The sequence below is a fragment of the Lissotriton vulgaris genome, chromosome 8 (assembly GCF_964263255.1).
Source record: "Lissotriton vulgaris chromosome 8, aLisVul1.2, whole genome shotgun sequence".
Classification (NCBI taxonomy): Eukaryota; Metazoa; Chordata; class Amphibia; order Caudata; family Salamandridae; genus Lissotriton; species Lissotriton vulgaris.
Window position 1 is genome coordinate 1,359,311,441 of NC_141696.1, and position 14,799 is coordinate 1,359,326,239.

Sequence of the window (14,799 nt, forward strand, 5' to 3'; positions counted from 1 at the left end):
AAAGGCAAGAATGTGAGGGAACAAGTTGTGAGGTCCCTGTTACCTTTAGCAAACACCGCACAGCCTATGACTCTGTGGGGGTTATCCCAGGTAAAAGGGCACCACAAATGTGGTCGGTGTAAGGCTTGCCCTATGACTAGTGAGGTCAAACAGTTTACCCACAATAAACACACCCACATTTTGCAAGATCACAGCAATTGCAACACATCACGAGTTGTTTATGGAATTACATGCCCATGTGACTTCATGTACATTGGACAGATGGTTCAAAAGGTTAAGAGCAGGATATTACAACACTGCAGCCGCATCCGCTGCGGGGTCCAGGGAGCCCCCTGGTAGACCATTTCAAAACTTTTGAGCATACCCCGGATAGCCTTAAATGGTGGGTCATTGAGAAAGTGAAGCCAAACCCGAGAGGAGGTGACCTAGTGAACATTTTGAACGTTCGTGAGTGTAGGTGGATACACCTATTTGACACAGCAACGAGGGAACTGAATGAATCAGACAAAATAGGTAAACAGATATTAGTGCTGAACACTGTCTGACCCTCCCCAACTCTGGAAAAAACCCACTTGCAGCTAGTCATGACAGTACTGTATGACCACTTGACCCTATAGATCTCATTTCTCTAAACTGGATCGTATATATAATTATCTGGCCTTCCAAATGTTGCCTTACTTTGTCAATTTTAATTATCACTGTGTTAATTGTCTCTATTTCGTAAGTTAGATTGCACACGATTGTACTATGTATGAATGTCCGCTTAAAACCTGTAATATGTATACATAAATGTATGTAATTATCTCCATTGACTATATGACATACATACACCAGATACGCACACATCTCAGTACCACACACGGCCCAAAAACAGATGCCCGAGTACAAACTAGCATCAAGATCGCTGTACTGTAAATAGTCTTCACTTTCCATTACTGCAAACATGACGCAGCAAGCGTTAGGCTCACGTCAAGGCACCGAGCGCGTTTGACGGGACGCTCTTGCGGACTTTAAATACATGGCAAGATCGGAACCCCTGTCTCTTTGATGCACACAGGAGCAGTTATTAGAACTCTATAAGGTAAAGACATCGTTGCACAGTGCACAACATCACCGGACACTGCCCTAACTGCCAGTTGCACGGCCGCGCACTATGACAATCATCGAGTGTATTTTTACGAATTATTCTGCCTGTTTTGCACTCTGCATTATCCCCACAATACCAACCTTCACAAAGTCACTCGTCCCAATTGGATTCACTAATTTCACGACCCCCTTGATGGGGCCGACTACTGAGGCTACTATACCCGGCCTTGGTACTGCATGCTGCTATGTCCAAACGAGCAGTATTACTGGGGACCGCCCTAATGTACATTTACCCCTTGTTTTAATTGTAAATACATGCAACCTTATTCATTGTAAATAGCACATAGTTTTGTTGGATTAGATCCATCCTATGTTCACATAGGTTTGTCTTACAGTTTCCCAGGCAAAGGTTTTTGCCGGCTTTCCCGACCGCTGCGCAGTAGACCCTAGAATATTGAGCAGACGCCCCACACCGACAGAGAACGGCTGTTCCTGCCTGATTACCAGAACTCTTGCACTGGTTTCTTGACGCAATGCTATGCGGGTAAGCTCCTCTATTTTTAAAAAACCTTGAATCAATTCAGGAGCCCTATCAATGTGCACTTCACTGACAGCCCTTTCTTTCTTCTACATTAGATGAGATTCCGCTTGGTTGCTCACTTTAGTCCTGAGGAAGACCCGCTGGCCAAGGTCCAAAACACCCTCTGTGCCACAAGTTGTGTCGAAACGTCGACGACCATAGCCTTGCATCTGCACCCAACATACACCCATTTGTCACGTGCCTTCACAAGATACATTTTGTGATTGTAAGAAAGGTTGTAAATAGACCATGTAAAATATCTTTGGGCCAGGGCACCATTGACTGATAATCCTTTATCAATCCCACTACGTCCAATTTTAGAATTCTTTCTCCTTTCTATCCTACACCTGGGATTTAGTCCAACCCCCCACCCTTGAGCACTCTCTTCTTTGCACATTCGTTTAGAGCAACCTGCTTGCTGAAATTGTTTATTATTATTCTTTGTCTTAAAAAACAAAAAAGGGAAATAGCCTTTCATGCTACGGAATAAATCTACGAATTTCCGTCAAGATTTGGCTGTTGCACCTTCTATAAATGTTTACCTCTTTTTGGTTTGATCTCCAGCAGCTGTAAAACTAATTAGCTCTGAAAAATGAAAATAACGTAATTGATCATTATTTTGTGAAGTATTGGTCAAGGACCATTGTTTCTCATATCGAATTGTTCCCAAATCCTTAAACCATTGGGTTACCACATTGCTTGTAATCGTTTCCTACTCTGGCACAAACTCCACAGCTTCTTTCTGCGAGAGCCACCTCCTGCTGCATAATGAGAAGGTGGTCCAGGGTGGGAGACAAGGGCAGGGGTGGTATGTAGGGGTAGAGCCAGAAAGAGGGGCAAGGCTACTTTTTGAAGGATCCACTGGTCTGAAGTAATGGCATTCCAGGCCAGCTGAAAAGAAGACACTCACCCTGCATGTGAGTCTGGGGAAGAGAACTTTCATGAGGGAGCAGGAGAGGAGGATGAAGAGGCCAAGGTGTCCTGGAGGGATCTACAGCCTTTTCCCTGGCCCTACCCCTGTACTAGAAGACCAGATGATACTGAGGTTGTTGTGACTGACTGGTGAGTTTAACACTGATAAAACAGACAACCCACGGAGAATCCCCAAAATTAACAAAACTGTTGATAATTCCTCCAAGATTGAGGCTGCTGGATAGTTAGAGATCTGACCATTGCCTTTAGCAAGTAAGTAACTGCCAGGCGTGTTTATCCCATGGCTGGAGCTAGGTCATATATTCATTCAAGATCACTCTCTAGGTCTGGCGTAGTAACAGATGCTTCAATGGGACACCACCTAATCTACAGATTTCTGAAAGCAAAGAAGATTCTTCCGGATTAGGGCCAGCCTTAGAGTATATAATGGTAATAGTACTGTTACAATGCTTTGAATAGCTTGCACCCCAAGACATTGTTCCACTATGTGGAGACTCACCCTTTAGCGTACAAAGTTGTTCCTGCATTCTGCTGCCTTTATCCTTTCTGGTTAACTTACCTATAACATCATGTGTAGTGTTTTTGTTTAAAATACTAAAATCTGGTTAAAACAAAATAATCTTAATGATACTCGCAATAATATGAAGGTAGCAATAGCTAGTAAGGAGCATAACCTGAAGCACCATTTATTCCAGAAAACAAAGCACAAACACTGAGCAAACTCATTTGAAGTCTCCTATTACACACGGTTCAATGAACAATAATGCAAGACATATAGAAATATCCGATTTTTATTAAAAGATTTATAAAAAGTTTGTTTAAATAGATTACTTTTAAAAATACAAATTTACATAATACTTAAAAAATACATAATTTGTGTCGATCAAGTTCTATTTGAAATATTACATCTCAAAAGTTACACAGAACATTGATACATAATACAAAATGCACCTCTATTGAATATCAATAATGCATCAATGAAACAGGTAAAATAAGCTTTTAAATAAGACCACATAAGATCCTTGTTTAAATGGTGTAACTGTACAGAGAATAATCTTTAAATATAAGATTCAATAATTAGTCAATCTGCTCAATACCAAATATTTCGAGGGTACAGCACCATTTGTGTTTCAAAACACCATTTCTTCCGATCTTCCAATCTCTTATGAAGAATGATCTTTCATGACATTTTGGCACGCAGTTTTTCCAGAGTTTTCTGCGTAATGAAAAAGAAGTTATTGAAAATATGAAGAATTATAATGTTTTATCTAGAATAAACAATTTTGAAAACTGTTGTTAAGACCTGAAAAAATGAAGCTTAGAAGAAATAGTAAACATTATTCATTCGAGTGATTATGGTACTAGAGACCCATTTTCTTCTGACTAATAGGACGTTTGCCGGGAGGAGACAGGCGGCTATTAGGTGCAAAAGCAGAGTGCAACCTTTGACGACTGTGTGACTACAAGGCCATACTCGTTGTACTCCACCATGAGGTTTTCCTTAGCTTAGCTTCTAAAGACACGCTTCACATAAATTCACAAACTTTGCTTTTTTTCTACCATCAAGCTGGGAATCGCATTTTAAGATAGAAGTATTACAGACACTGACTTAATAATTATTTGTTTATGAAACCTATTAAGCTCGTAGATTTTCACTGCAAATTAGTCAATGAGGTGGAAAAAATGTAACCTGCACCAAAAAAAGTTTTCTTAAGAGTTTTGCAGGTATGTAATGGGTGAAAACAATATAGAACTCGAGTGCAATACATTTGTTGAATACAAACGCTGAAAAGGTGATTACAGGTTAGGTACTGTTTCCATCACAGACAACGTGATACAGTAAAACTATTACGAACACAAAGTCAGTGTTTCCAAACAAACCCAACACCAAACCTAGGCTGCATATTGTCTCTACAATCTTGGAGATGCAAGATTGCCCTATATAATTAAAGACTAGAAACAATATGATGCAATATCTCATATAAATACATTTTACTACACTATCACAACTCCTAAAGTATATAAAAAGTCTTATTTTTTTTATGAAGTTATAACACTATCTGGGCATTTCATTTACTATGCGTCATTCAAGTGTCAGCTATATCTGAATCTCTAATTTATACAACCCTCAGAAGAAAGCAATAACTGGGTCTCTGTGACTTGCTAAAGACTAAACACCTAAAATGGAAGGGGGCGGGAGAATTCAGGACGTGGGGAAAGTGGTCCTCAGCATTCAGTGAGCTTGTAGCAGTAATTAGTATGATGTTCAGGACTAAAGACAGTGTTTGTAATAAGGACTCCCCAGTTCCCTCTACATTGTTTAGCCCCCGAAGAACTGCCCGATAATGGTAAATTCAACACACCTGAGCCTTCAAGCCTCCAGCATCAGTGTAGATTCCAATGCTTGCTTCATGATATTAGCTCAGGTGAACATAGCAGAACAGTGGAATCAGCAACTCTTGACAGTCAAGATGCAATGCAGCTGATTCCTCAGTCGTTTTAATTTCTTGTATACCAAACTTACCAGTCTTCAGTGTAATTACAAACTCCCAGCACCATATACTTTTAATGGCAGCACTGCACTTACAGTGCCCAGGAATGGAATTGGAATGCACTTGTACCCTCACCACTGGCATAAGGCACCCAGCTAGAGGGGTGACTCAGTCTCTTGTCCTGATAGGCCCCCAACCCAGGTTCCCACAGGATCCTAAGACCTTAGTTGGGATGCTCACTGTTGTGACTTAAATATCATTAAATATAATTCTGGGCTGAGTCAATTTCACCAGTCTAGAGCTTAAAGTAATCTTCAATTAAATCCTTCCTTCTTCCCAGGGTGTGACGAGGGGGACCCGGATTCGGGCCCTCCAGGCTTACCTGTTACTGTCTCCCCTCTTTCCGAACAGCACACAGACTCCTGGAAGACGACGGACGCGACATACAACCCTGTGATGTGCAACAAGGACCCGTGTTACTTTAATTGGGCGGAGCTGGACCCTGACCCCGCCCACCTGTCACTGGTAAATCCCAGCCCGAACACTGCACAGGTGTGTGAATCACCCGGAGGCAGAGAAGGAGAGTGGTGGCGAGAGGACGGAGCAGAGTGGAGTTCGAGGAAGGAGGAGGCGAACGAGGAAGAGCGGAGGATGAAGCAGGCGAGCGAGGAAGAGCAGAGGACGGAGGAGGCGAAAGAGGAAGATTGGAGGACGGAGGACGCGAGGGAGGGAGAGCGGAGCTCGGAGGAAGCAGGAGGTGGAGACCGAGACTACAACGACAAGCCAGGAGGCCAACGTGAAGGCGCATCGCCCAGCCACACTTCCCGGGAAGTGTGGCTAGAGCAGGTACGGTCACGCTTCACGGGTTGGGCGGGACGTAGGTGGGTCAAACCACCCTAAAGAAGCACTCGGCACACCTTGCTCTTACCCCCCCCACCTTTCCGACACTTGCACCGGGGTACGTTTTCTGCAAGTGTGTGTCCCCACTCCCTTCCCCTATCAAACGCCTTTTCAGTGCCAGGTTAACACTGGTTTCTTTTTTTCCTGTCGGTATCTGATACACCATTGAAAACGGCAGAAGAGCGGCCTATAACTCCCAGAAGACATCGGGAACGGCGACTTGGAGCAACGAGAACCACGACGGAGGACACCGAAACCCCCCTCCCATACTACCGAGTGCCGGTCCAGAAGAAGTGCCTGTATAAAATAATAAAACCGGCTTTACCAAGAACTTCATTGTCCGTGAGTCTATTTGAATCCCCACGCGAAATCCCACAAGTGGTGGAGAATACGGGCAGCGAACTAGCCATCCAGGACACAAAGATGGAAGAAATGCTACAGGCACTGATCAAAGGCCAGGAACAATTGGGCTGGGCTGTGGAGCAACAGCTCGTCTCCGCCCAGCAAGATAGAGACACCTTCAGAAACACCGTGGTGACAAGACTCGAGGGGATGCAACAGACAGGCGCTCCTGTCATCAACCAGGCCAGAGACATCCGTCCACAGCACACCCCCTCAGGAATCTCCCTGCAAAAGTACATTGCAGGCGAAGACCCCGACGCATTTCTGACCAACTTCGAGAGGGTGGCATTGGCATGTGGGTGGCCATTGGAGAAATGGCCGTTTTTCCTCGCACCCCTACTGACAGGAGAGGCGCAGGCGGCATACCAGGTCGCCAACAGTAATAGACAGACACCGTACAAACAGATTAAGGAGATCATCCTAGACCACCTAGGATTGGATGCAGAGGCCTACCGGGTACGCTTTCATAAAGAAAGAGGGCTCACCGGAGACAATCCTAAGACTTTGTTCTACAGGCTGAAAGCAGCAGCAGATAAATGGCTCATGCCCATGACCAGCACAAAAGAGGAAATCATGGATAAGATATACCTCGAGCAATTCTTAGAGGCCTTGCCTTACGGGACACAGAGATGGCTGAGGCAACACTCTACCTGTCAACCAAAAAAGCGATGGAGATGGCAACCACGTTTGTTAGGGCACAGCGCCGCCTGCATACCACTGAACCTGAGAAAACAAATAGGCCACCCCTCCGGCCGTAGCGTCGTCCTCGAGCCCCCTGTGGTCTACCGGCTCCTCGCTTTGCGTCCCCGGAGGTTCCCCAATTCCGGGGCCCGCAGTGCTTTGACTGTGGGGCTTGGGGTCATATCGCTCGCCTGTGCCCACAAAAACGCAACCAGGAAGAACCCATGGAGGTCGGGTACATACCGAAGGCCGTCATGTATACCGCTGAACTCGGAGGAGCGTATCACAAGAGTGTCAAAGTCAATGGAACTGTGGTCAGTGCACTCCTAGATTCGGGATGCAAACAGTCTGTGATACAGGGATGTTTTGTGAGACCCCTCCAGGTAATGCCAGATGCGACAGTGTATATAAAATGTGTGCACGGTGACGTCAAAGGTTACCCGGTGGCATATATCCCCATAGACCTGGAAGGCAAGAGTACGCTAGTAGTGAAGGTAGGTGTGTTGGACGCCCTTCCTGAGAAGCTCATATTAGGGACCGATAACCCCCACTTCCTAGACATGTTTAAGGGTCAGGTATTAAAGGGCCGGTCCCCCAAACCACCTCCACTTCCTGCCCTGACATCCCCTGACCCCTGGGAGGGAGACAGGAGCTTTCGTTTTGCCCAAGCCAATGATACCAACCTTGTCAACGCCTGGGAACAAGCACATGCTGGTCAGAACAACCCCCAACCACATTATCCCCGCTTCCTGATAAAAGATGACCTTCTATATAGACAGGCGAAACAGGAGGACCCGCTACAACTCTTAGTTCCGACTTGTTTCAGGGAACAAATCATGTTCTTTGCCCACACGCACTTGATGGCAGGCCACACTGGGAGCGAGAAGACCACCCAGAATGTGCTGAGAAGCTTCTATTGGCCAGGAGCTTACCAGGATATTAAGACCCATTGTCAGACGTGCGATGTTTGCCAACGCAAAAACACACAGAGACCACCTGCTGTACCCCTACAACCTCTTCCTATAATCGGAACGCCCTTCGAGAGAGTCGGCATGGATCTCATAGGCCCACTGCCAAAAACACGGAGAGGGTACCAATATGCCCTAGTAATAGTGGACTACGCCACTCGCTTCCCGGAAGCATTTCCTCTGAAAGACCCCACCTCGAGGAATATCGCGGAGAAATTCCTGGAGCTGTTCTCTAGAGTGGGGTTTCCTAAATAAGTCCTTACGGATCAGGGGACCCCGTTCATGTCTCGAGTCATGAAGGAGGTATGCAATCTCTTAGGCCTCCATCAGATCCGGACGTCTGCTTATCATCCCCAGACGGACGGACTGGTGGAGCGCTACAATGGGACCCTGAAGTCCGTGCTGAAGAAAATGCTCACGGTGAACGGAAACGACTGGGACCTTCTGCTACCTCTGGCCTTATATGTCATCCAAGGCCAGAAACAGAGTAGTTTAGGATGCTCCTCTTTTGAGATGCTTTATGGGAGACAGCCTAGGAGCCTTCTGGAAATGACCAAGGAGGTATGGGAAGCAGAGTCCTCAGGAGAAACAAGAACCCTATTGGAATACAGCCAAAACCTAAAGAACAAACTGGGGAAAATACACGAATTGGCGTTTACACAACTAGAGACCAAGCAGAAGCAGCAACAAAGACACTACGACAAGGGTAAGAAATGGAGACGTCTCATCATCTGCGACTGGGCCCTAGTGTTACTACCCTCACCCACAAAAAAATTCCAGAACGAGTGGCAAGGACCTTACCAAGTCATAGAGACGATAGGGAAGACAACCTATAGGCTACAACTAAGCGGGAGGAAAACACTGATCTCCCACTTAAACCTTCTAAAAAAAATGGTTAGGCTCTCCACCAGCGTCTTCCAACCTCGCAACCCTCACAGACAACGACTCGGAAACAACGGTGAAAGACCTCGTGATCAACGACGAATGACTCCAGAAGGAACACGAGGAGCTACAAAAAATCATACGGCCCTTTGAGCCCATATTCTCTAATCTTCCGGGGACGACCAGACTGACGGAACACCGAATAGAGACCCCTGAGGTAGTCACAGAGAAGCAACGACCCTACAGGATCCCTGCAGCAAAGAGGGAAGCAATAAGCAAAGAAGTGAAGGAAATGATGAAACTAGGAGTGATTCGACCCTCCAGAAGCAAATGGTCGTCACCCATAGTGATGGTGCCCAAACCGGACGGAAGCAGCAGATTCTGCATGGATTTCAGAGCGCTAAATGAAGTATCATCGTTCGATGCCTACCCCATTCCCTGGATCGACGAGCTCATAGAGAAACTTGGGGATGCGAAATATATCAGTACCCTCGACCTGACAAACGAGTACTGGCAAGTCCCATTGCGAGAAGACGATAGAAAGAAAACAGCCTTCGCCACTCCTGATGGACTCTACGTGTTAAACGTACTCCCCTTCGGCCTTCACGGGGCCCCTGCCACCTTCCAAAGGTTAATGAACGAGGTACTGAGAGACCACCAAGGATACAGTTCGGCCTACCTAGACGATATCATTATATTCAGCCCGTCCTGGGAGGAACACCTACAGCACCTGCAGATCATCCTACAACAACTTTGCAGAGCTGGACTACACATCAACTCAAGAAAATCAATAATCGGGTTCCAGAAGGTCAAGTACCTTGGATATGTCCTAGGACACGGAGTCATAGAGCCCCAACACGAAAAAGTTAGAGCCATAGCCGACACTCCTTTTCCCAAAAACCAGAAAGAAATGAGGGCCTTCTTGGGGCTAGTAGGATATTACCGGAGATTTATCCCCTCTTTTTCTGACGTAGCAGCCCCGTTGACCGACACCTTAAAAAAACTGCCCAAGAACCCCGATTTACAGAGACCCACTCCGGCAATGTGGAAAGCCTTCCGGTCCCTAAAAAGAGCTATCACGACAAGCCCCGTCCTTACCTCCCCCGACTTCTCAAAACCCTTTGTGCTACACACGGACGCATCAGACTTCGGCATCGGAGCGGTACTGTCACAGGAGACAGAGGCTGGTTTGGAACAACCCATACTCTATATTAGCCACAAGTTGTTCCCTAGGGAGGTGAGGTACCCCACGATCAAAAAGAAATGTCTCGCCATTCGATGGGCTGTCGATAAGCTGCGCTATTACTTGGAGGGGCATCACTTCATCCTGTATACTGACCACGCACCGCTCTTGTGGATGAGCCGAAATATCTCGAATAACCCAAGGGTCATGAGGTGGTTCTTGGCCCTCCAACCGTTTAGGTTTCAGGTTCGTCACAGAAAGGGGAAGGACAACGCCAACGCAGACTATCCCGGTATCCTCTCCCCGATCGGGAGAATCCTAGGGAGGAGGGGTGCGACGAGGGGGACCCGGATTCGGGCCCTCCAGGCTTACCTGTTACTGTCTCCCCTCTTTCCGAACAGCACACCGACTCCTGGAAGACGACGGACGTGACATACAACCCCGTGATGTGCAACAAGGACCCGTGTTACTTTAATTGGGCGGAGCTGGACCCTGACACCGCCCACCTGTCACTGGTAAATCCCAGCCCGAACACTGCACAGGTGTGTGAATCACCCGGAGGCAGAGAAGGAGAGTGGTGGCGAGAGGACGGAGCAGAGTGGAGTTCGAGGAAGGAGGAGGCGAGCGAGGAAGAGCAGAGGACGGAGGAGGCGAAGGAGGAAGAGCGGAGGACGAAGGAGGCGAGCGAGGAAGAGCAGAAGACGGAGGAGGCGAAAGAGGAAGATTGGAGGACGGAGGAGGCGAGGGAGGGAGAGCGGAGCTCGGAGGAAGCAGGAGGTGGAGACCGAGACTACAACGACAAGCCAGGAGGCCAACGTGAAGGCGCATCGCCCAGCCACACTTCCCGGGAAGTGTGGCTAGAGCAGGTACGGTCACGCTTCACGGGTTGGGCGGGACGTAGGTGGGTCAAACCACCCTAAAGAAGCACTCGGCACACCTTGCTCTTACCCCCCCCCCCCATCTTTCCAACACTTGCACCGGGGTACGTTTTCTGCAAGTGTGTGTCCCCACTCCCTTCCCCTATCAAACGCCTTTTCAGTGCCAGGTTAACACTGGTTTCTTTCTTTCCTGTCGGTATCTGATACACCATTTAAAACGGCGGAAGAGCGGCCTATAACTCCCAGAAGACATCGGGAACGGCGGCTTGGAGCACGAGAACCATGACGGAGGACACCGAAACCCCCTCCCGTACTACCGAGTGCCGGTCCAGAAGAGGCACCTGTATAAAATAATAAAACCGGCTTTACCAAGAACTCCGTTGTCCGTGAGTCTATTTGAATCCACACGCGAAATCCCACACAGGGCAAAGAGACACATTAACCAAATAGAACAATAGGAAGTATGATGTCATTGTAGGAAAGTGTCCCTTGTTGATAGGATCACCCCCACTTTTTACCTGTACATTGTACCCTAGGTATCTAGGGTATGGGTACCAAAGAGGGTCACTAAGGCCTGCAGCATGTATTGTGCCAACCTAAAGGACCCCTCACCTAACTCATGCAGACTGTCATTACAGGTTGCATTTCTTGGTGCAGACAAAAGTGAAAACACAACATGGCACACAGCTCTGAGTGCCATGCCCACAGACACTGAAAACAGTATATGCAAGTCTCCCCTACAGCAGGCCTTACAGTCCTAAGGCAGGGTTCACTAAACTGCATGTGTGGATATATCTTCATGAGCAGGTATGGCCATGTGTTGGCCAGTTCAATTTCTGCTGTACCATAGACTAGGGAAGCCATTTTAAGTACATGGACCCTGCTGAAAACGACAGCTCCCCAGCTACAGTTCCCCAGCTACACAGTGACTTCACCGATACCAAATCTGTTTGGTATCAAACATCTTGTATTAATAAGCCCATACTGATTCCAGTAATGGATTTATTAATGCATGCACCCAGAGGGCACCTTAGAGGTGCCCCCTTAAAACCTACCAACTACTAGTGTGCTGGCTGACTGGTGCTGACCAGCCTGCCACCACAGACTAGTTTCTGATCCCCAGGGGTGAAGACCAATGCTCTCAGGAGGTCATAAACAAAGTCTGATCCGGTAAAGGGTGTGTACATTGCCTTCCAAGAGGATGACCTGTAAATCTATATTCCAAGACAGGGGGTTAAAAGAGGCAGCCGCCTTTGGTATGCAAATCTGTCTTCCCTTTAAGGGATGCCACCTCCCTGATCAGGGCCCCATTTGGTGCCTGGACAGGTGGGAACATTAGTAGTCCGAGAGGCGTTTTCACCCTCAGAGTAGTTCCACCCCTAAAGTGTGCTACCCGATGTAAACACGAAATTTCAGTCTGCAATTTTTGTAAGTAGTAGTTGTAAAGGCAGCACACTGTCCCCAGGGGTGAGAAGCCCATTGGCTCCTACCCTACACTCCTTTAACGCCCCTAACTTCAGTATTTAGGGGAGCCCCTGGCACCAGGAAATGAGATCTTGCTGATCAGAAAGAAGACGACGGACACTGAAGAGTCACAAGAACAGAACAACAGCAAATGACTAGGCGCCAGCCCTGCTGGTCCGTCTGCTGTTCTTGATAATTGCGCCAAAGGCGACTCATCCTGCAGCGGTCTGTGCCTCTAGAAGCCTGGGGGTCTTCCAGCTTTCAACCAAGACCTAGAAACCCCTATGGCATAGCATAGCCGCTACCCTGCATCCTGCAGTCACGCCAAAGAGCTACAAGGACTCCAGAATTTCTAAGATCTGACACTGGAAAGCACCACTGCGCTTGTGCCCCCTAGCCCGAGATGAAGTGGGCCAACAGTGCCAGCCAGACCCTCTAGACTCGAAGCCCACCTTGGGTTTCCCAGCTGTAGACTTCCCGATGCGGCCTGCAGCCTCTTTGTGCAGGCCCCCTATACAGCAAGTGCCTCTTGTGACAAACCCGATGCCTCAGGACACCTCTGCACCCGGCTGCACTGGACAGAGGAGAGAAGGACCAAAGGTCCCCACGTCCCGAGCATTGCGAGACTTGAGTCCACTCCCCCAGTTGGATCAGCCGTGTGAGAAAGTGCCCTCTTTATTGCATGGTATGCCCCCGTCTTTTGCTGAATTGCTGATGTTCTTTGACTGAGTGTGCCCTGGGCTCCTACTAATCAGGTACCCCGGGCCTTTGTTCCTTCCCTAAAAACGAATAGTTTCTTACCTGTCGGTGTTGTTTTGCAGCTTGAAGATCTTTCTGGATTCACTATGCTGTGCATTATTCCGCGATCTGGTGGTTGGGTCCGGATTCATAGTCTTTTTTCTCTTTTTTGTAGCCCAGGTGGGCGTCGACGTCCCACCATTTGGTGCACCTTCGTGACGTCGGCACGCTTCCTGCGGAAGCTCCCACCCTTGGGCGCCATCTTCGGATTCTTTTTTCTTTTTTCTGTGGTGAATCCATGGCTATGTGTAATAAACTTTCCTTCAACGTAAACTTCTTCACGTATATTTGTCTTGTTAAACGTTCCTATCTTACTCTATGTCCTTCCACCTTCTCCAGCCTCATCTTTCTGGCGGAGGTGGGTAGGTTCGCTAGTGAATCCAGAAAGATCTTCAAGCTGCAAAACTACACCGACAGGTAAGAAACTATTCGTTTTGCAGCGTGAATCTTTCTGGATTCACTATGCTGTGCATAGATTTCGTAGCGGTTTAGTCACTCATGTGGCGGCTGGGTGGAAGATGAGTGTTGGTTGTTAAAGATATGTTGAAGCACTCTTTGGCCCACTTGTGCTTCCTTGTTCATCTGCACATCTACGCAATAGTGTTGAGTGAAAGTGTGCACTGAAGCCCATGTTGCCGCCAGGCATATGTCTTGGATGGGCGTGTTTGCCAGGAAGGCGATCGTTGCCCCTTTCTTTCTGGTTGAGTGGGCTCGTGGCCCCTCCGTGAGCTCTTCACCAGCTTGCTTGTGGCAGAGCTGTATTGTTTTGGCAATCCATCTTGCTATGGTGTTCTTAGTCACTGGTCTACCCAGGAGACTCCTTGCGAAGGACACAAAGAATTGTTTCTTCTTCCTGTGTTCTTTCATCCTTTCTATATAGTGCATTACTGCCCGCCTTGCGTCCAGAGTGTGGAGCGCCCTCTCCGCGTTTGACGTGGGCTTCTGGAAGAAGCTAGGTATCTGGATACTTTGGTTCATGTGGAATTTAGATACTACCTTGGGCATGAAATGGGGGTCTGTCCTCATCACGACCCTGTCACTGTGTATTTGTATGTACGATTCTTGCAGCGTCAAAGCTTGTAGCTCGCTTACTCTGCGTAGCGATGTTATTGTTACTAGAAAAGCTGTCTTCATTGTTAGCATTTGCAGTGACGCTTTATGGATGGGTTCAAACGGTGGCTTCATGAGTTCCGTCAGTACCACGTTTAAGTTCCATGCCGGCGGCGGCATCCTCTTGGGTGGCGCTATTCTCTTCGCTCCTTCCAGGAACCTTTTAACTACTCTGGAAGTGAAGAAACTTCTTCCTGTTTCTCCTCTTGTGTATGCCACAATCGCTGCCAGGTGAACCCTCAGCGAGGACGAGCTTAGTTTAGCTTTGAAGTATTGGAAGGGGTCCCAGTAAGGTGAAGACAATAACCAAAAATATACAAACAATCAAACAGACATAGCTTCAATCCACATTGTTTTATTCACAATGTGGTGATACGTTGCATATGTTATGCTAATTCACACGATCATTAGTCTGTAATTATTTACAGTGCCCCAAGGGTGG

General features: G+C 47.5%; 1 protein-coding gene across 1 annotated transcript in view; it reads right to left on the minus strand.

Moving 5' to 3' along the window:
- Positions 1-3,374: 3,374 nt before the first annotated feature.
- CEP295 (centrosomal protein 295) overlaps positions 3,375-14,799 on the minus strand; it is a 582,564-nt gene continuing 571,139 nt past the window's right edge. Inside the window, exon 36 of the mRNA XM_086935313.1 lies at positions 3,375-3,815. Within this exon, the coding sequence (XP_086791439.1) occupies positions 3,780-3,815 (36 nt within the window). The 3' untranslated portion in view covers positions 3,375-3,779. The remainder of the gene's footprint in view (positions 3,816-14,799) is intronic.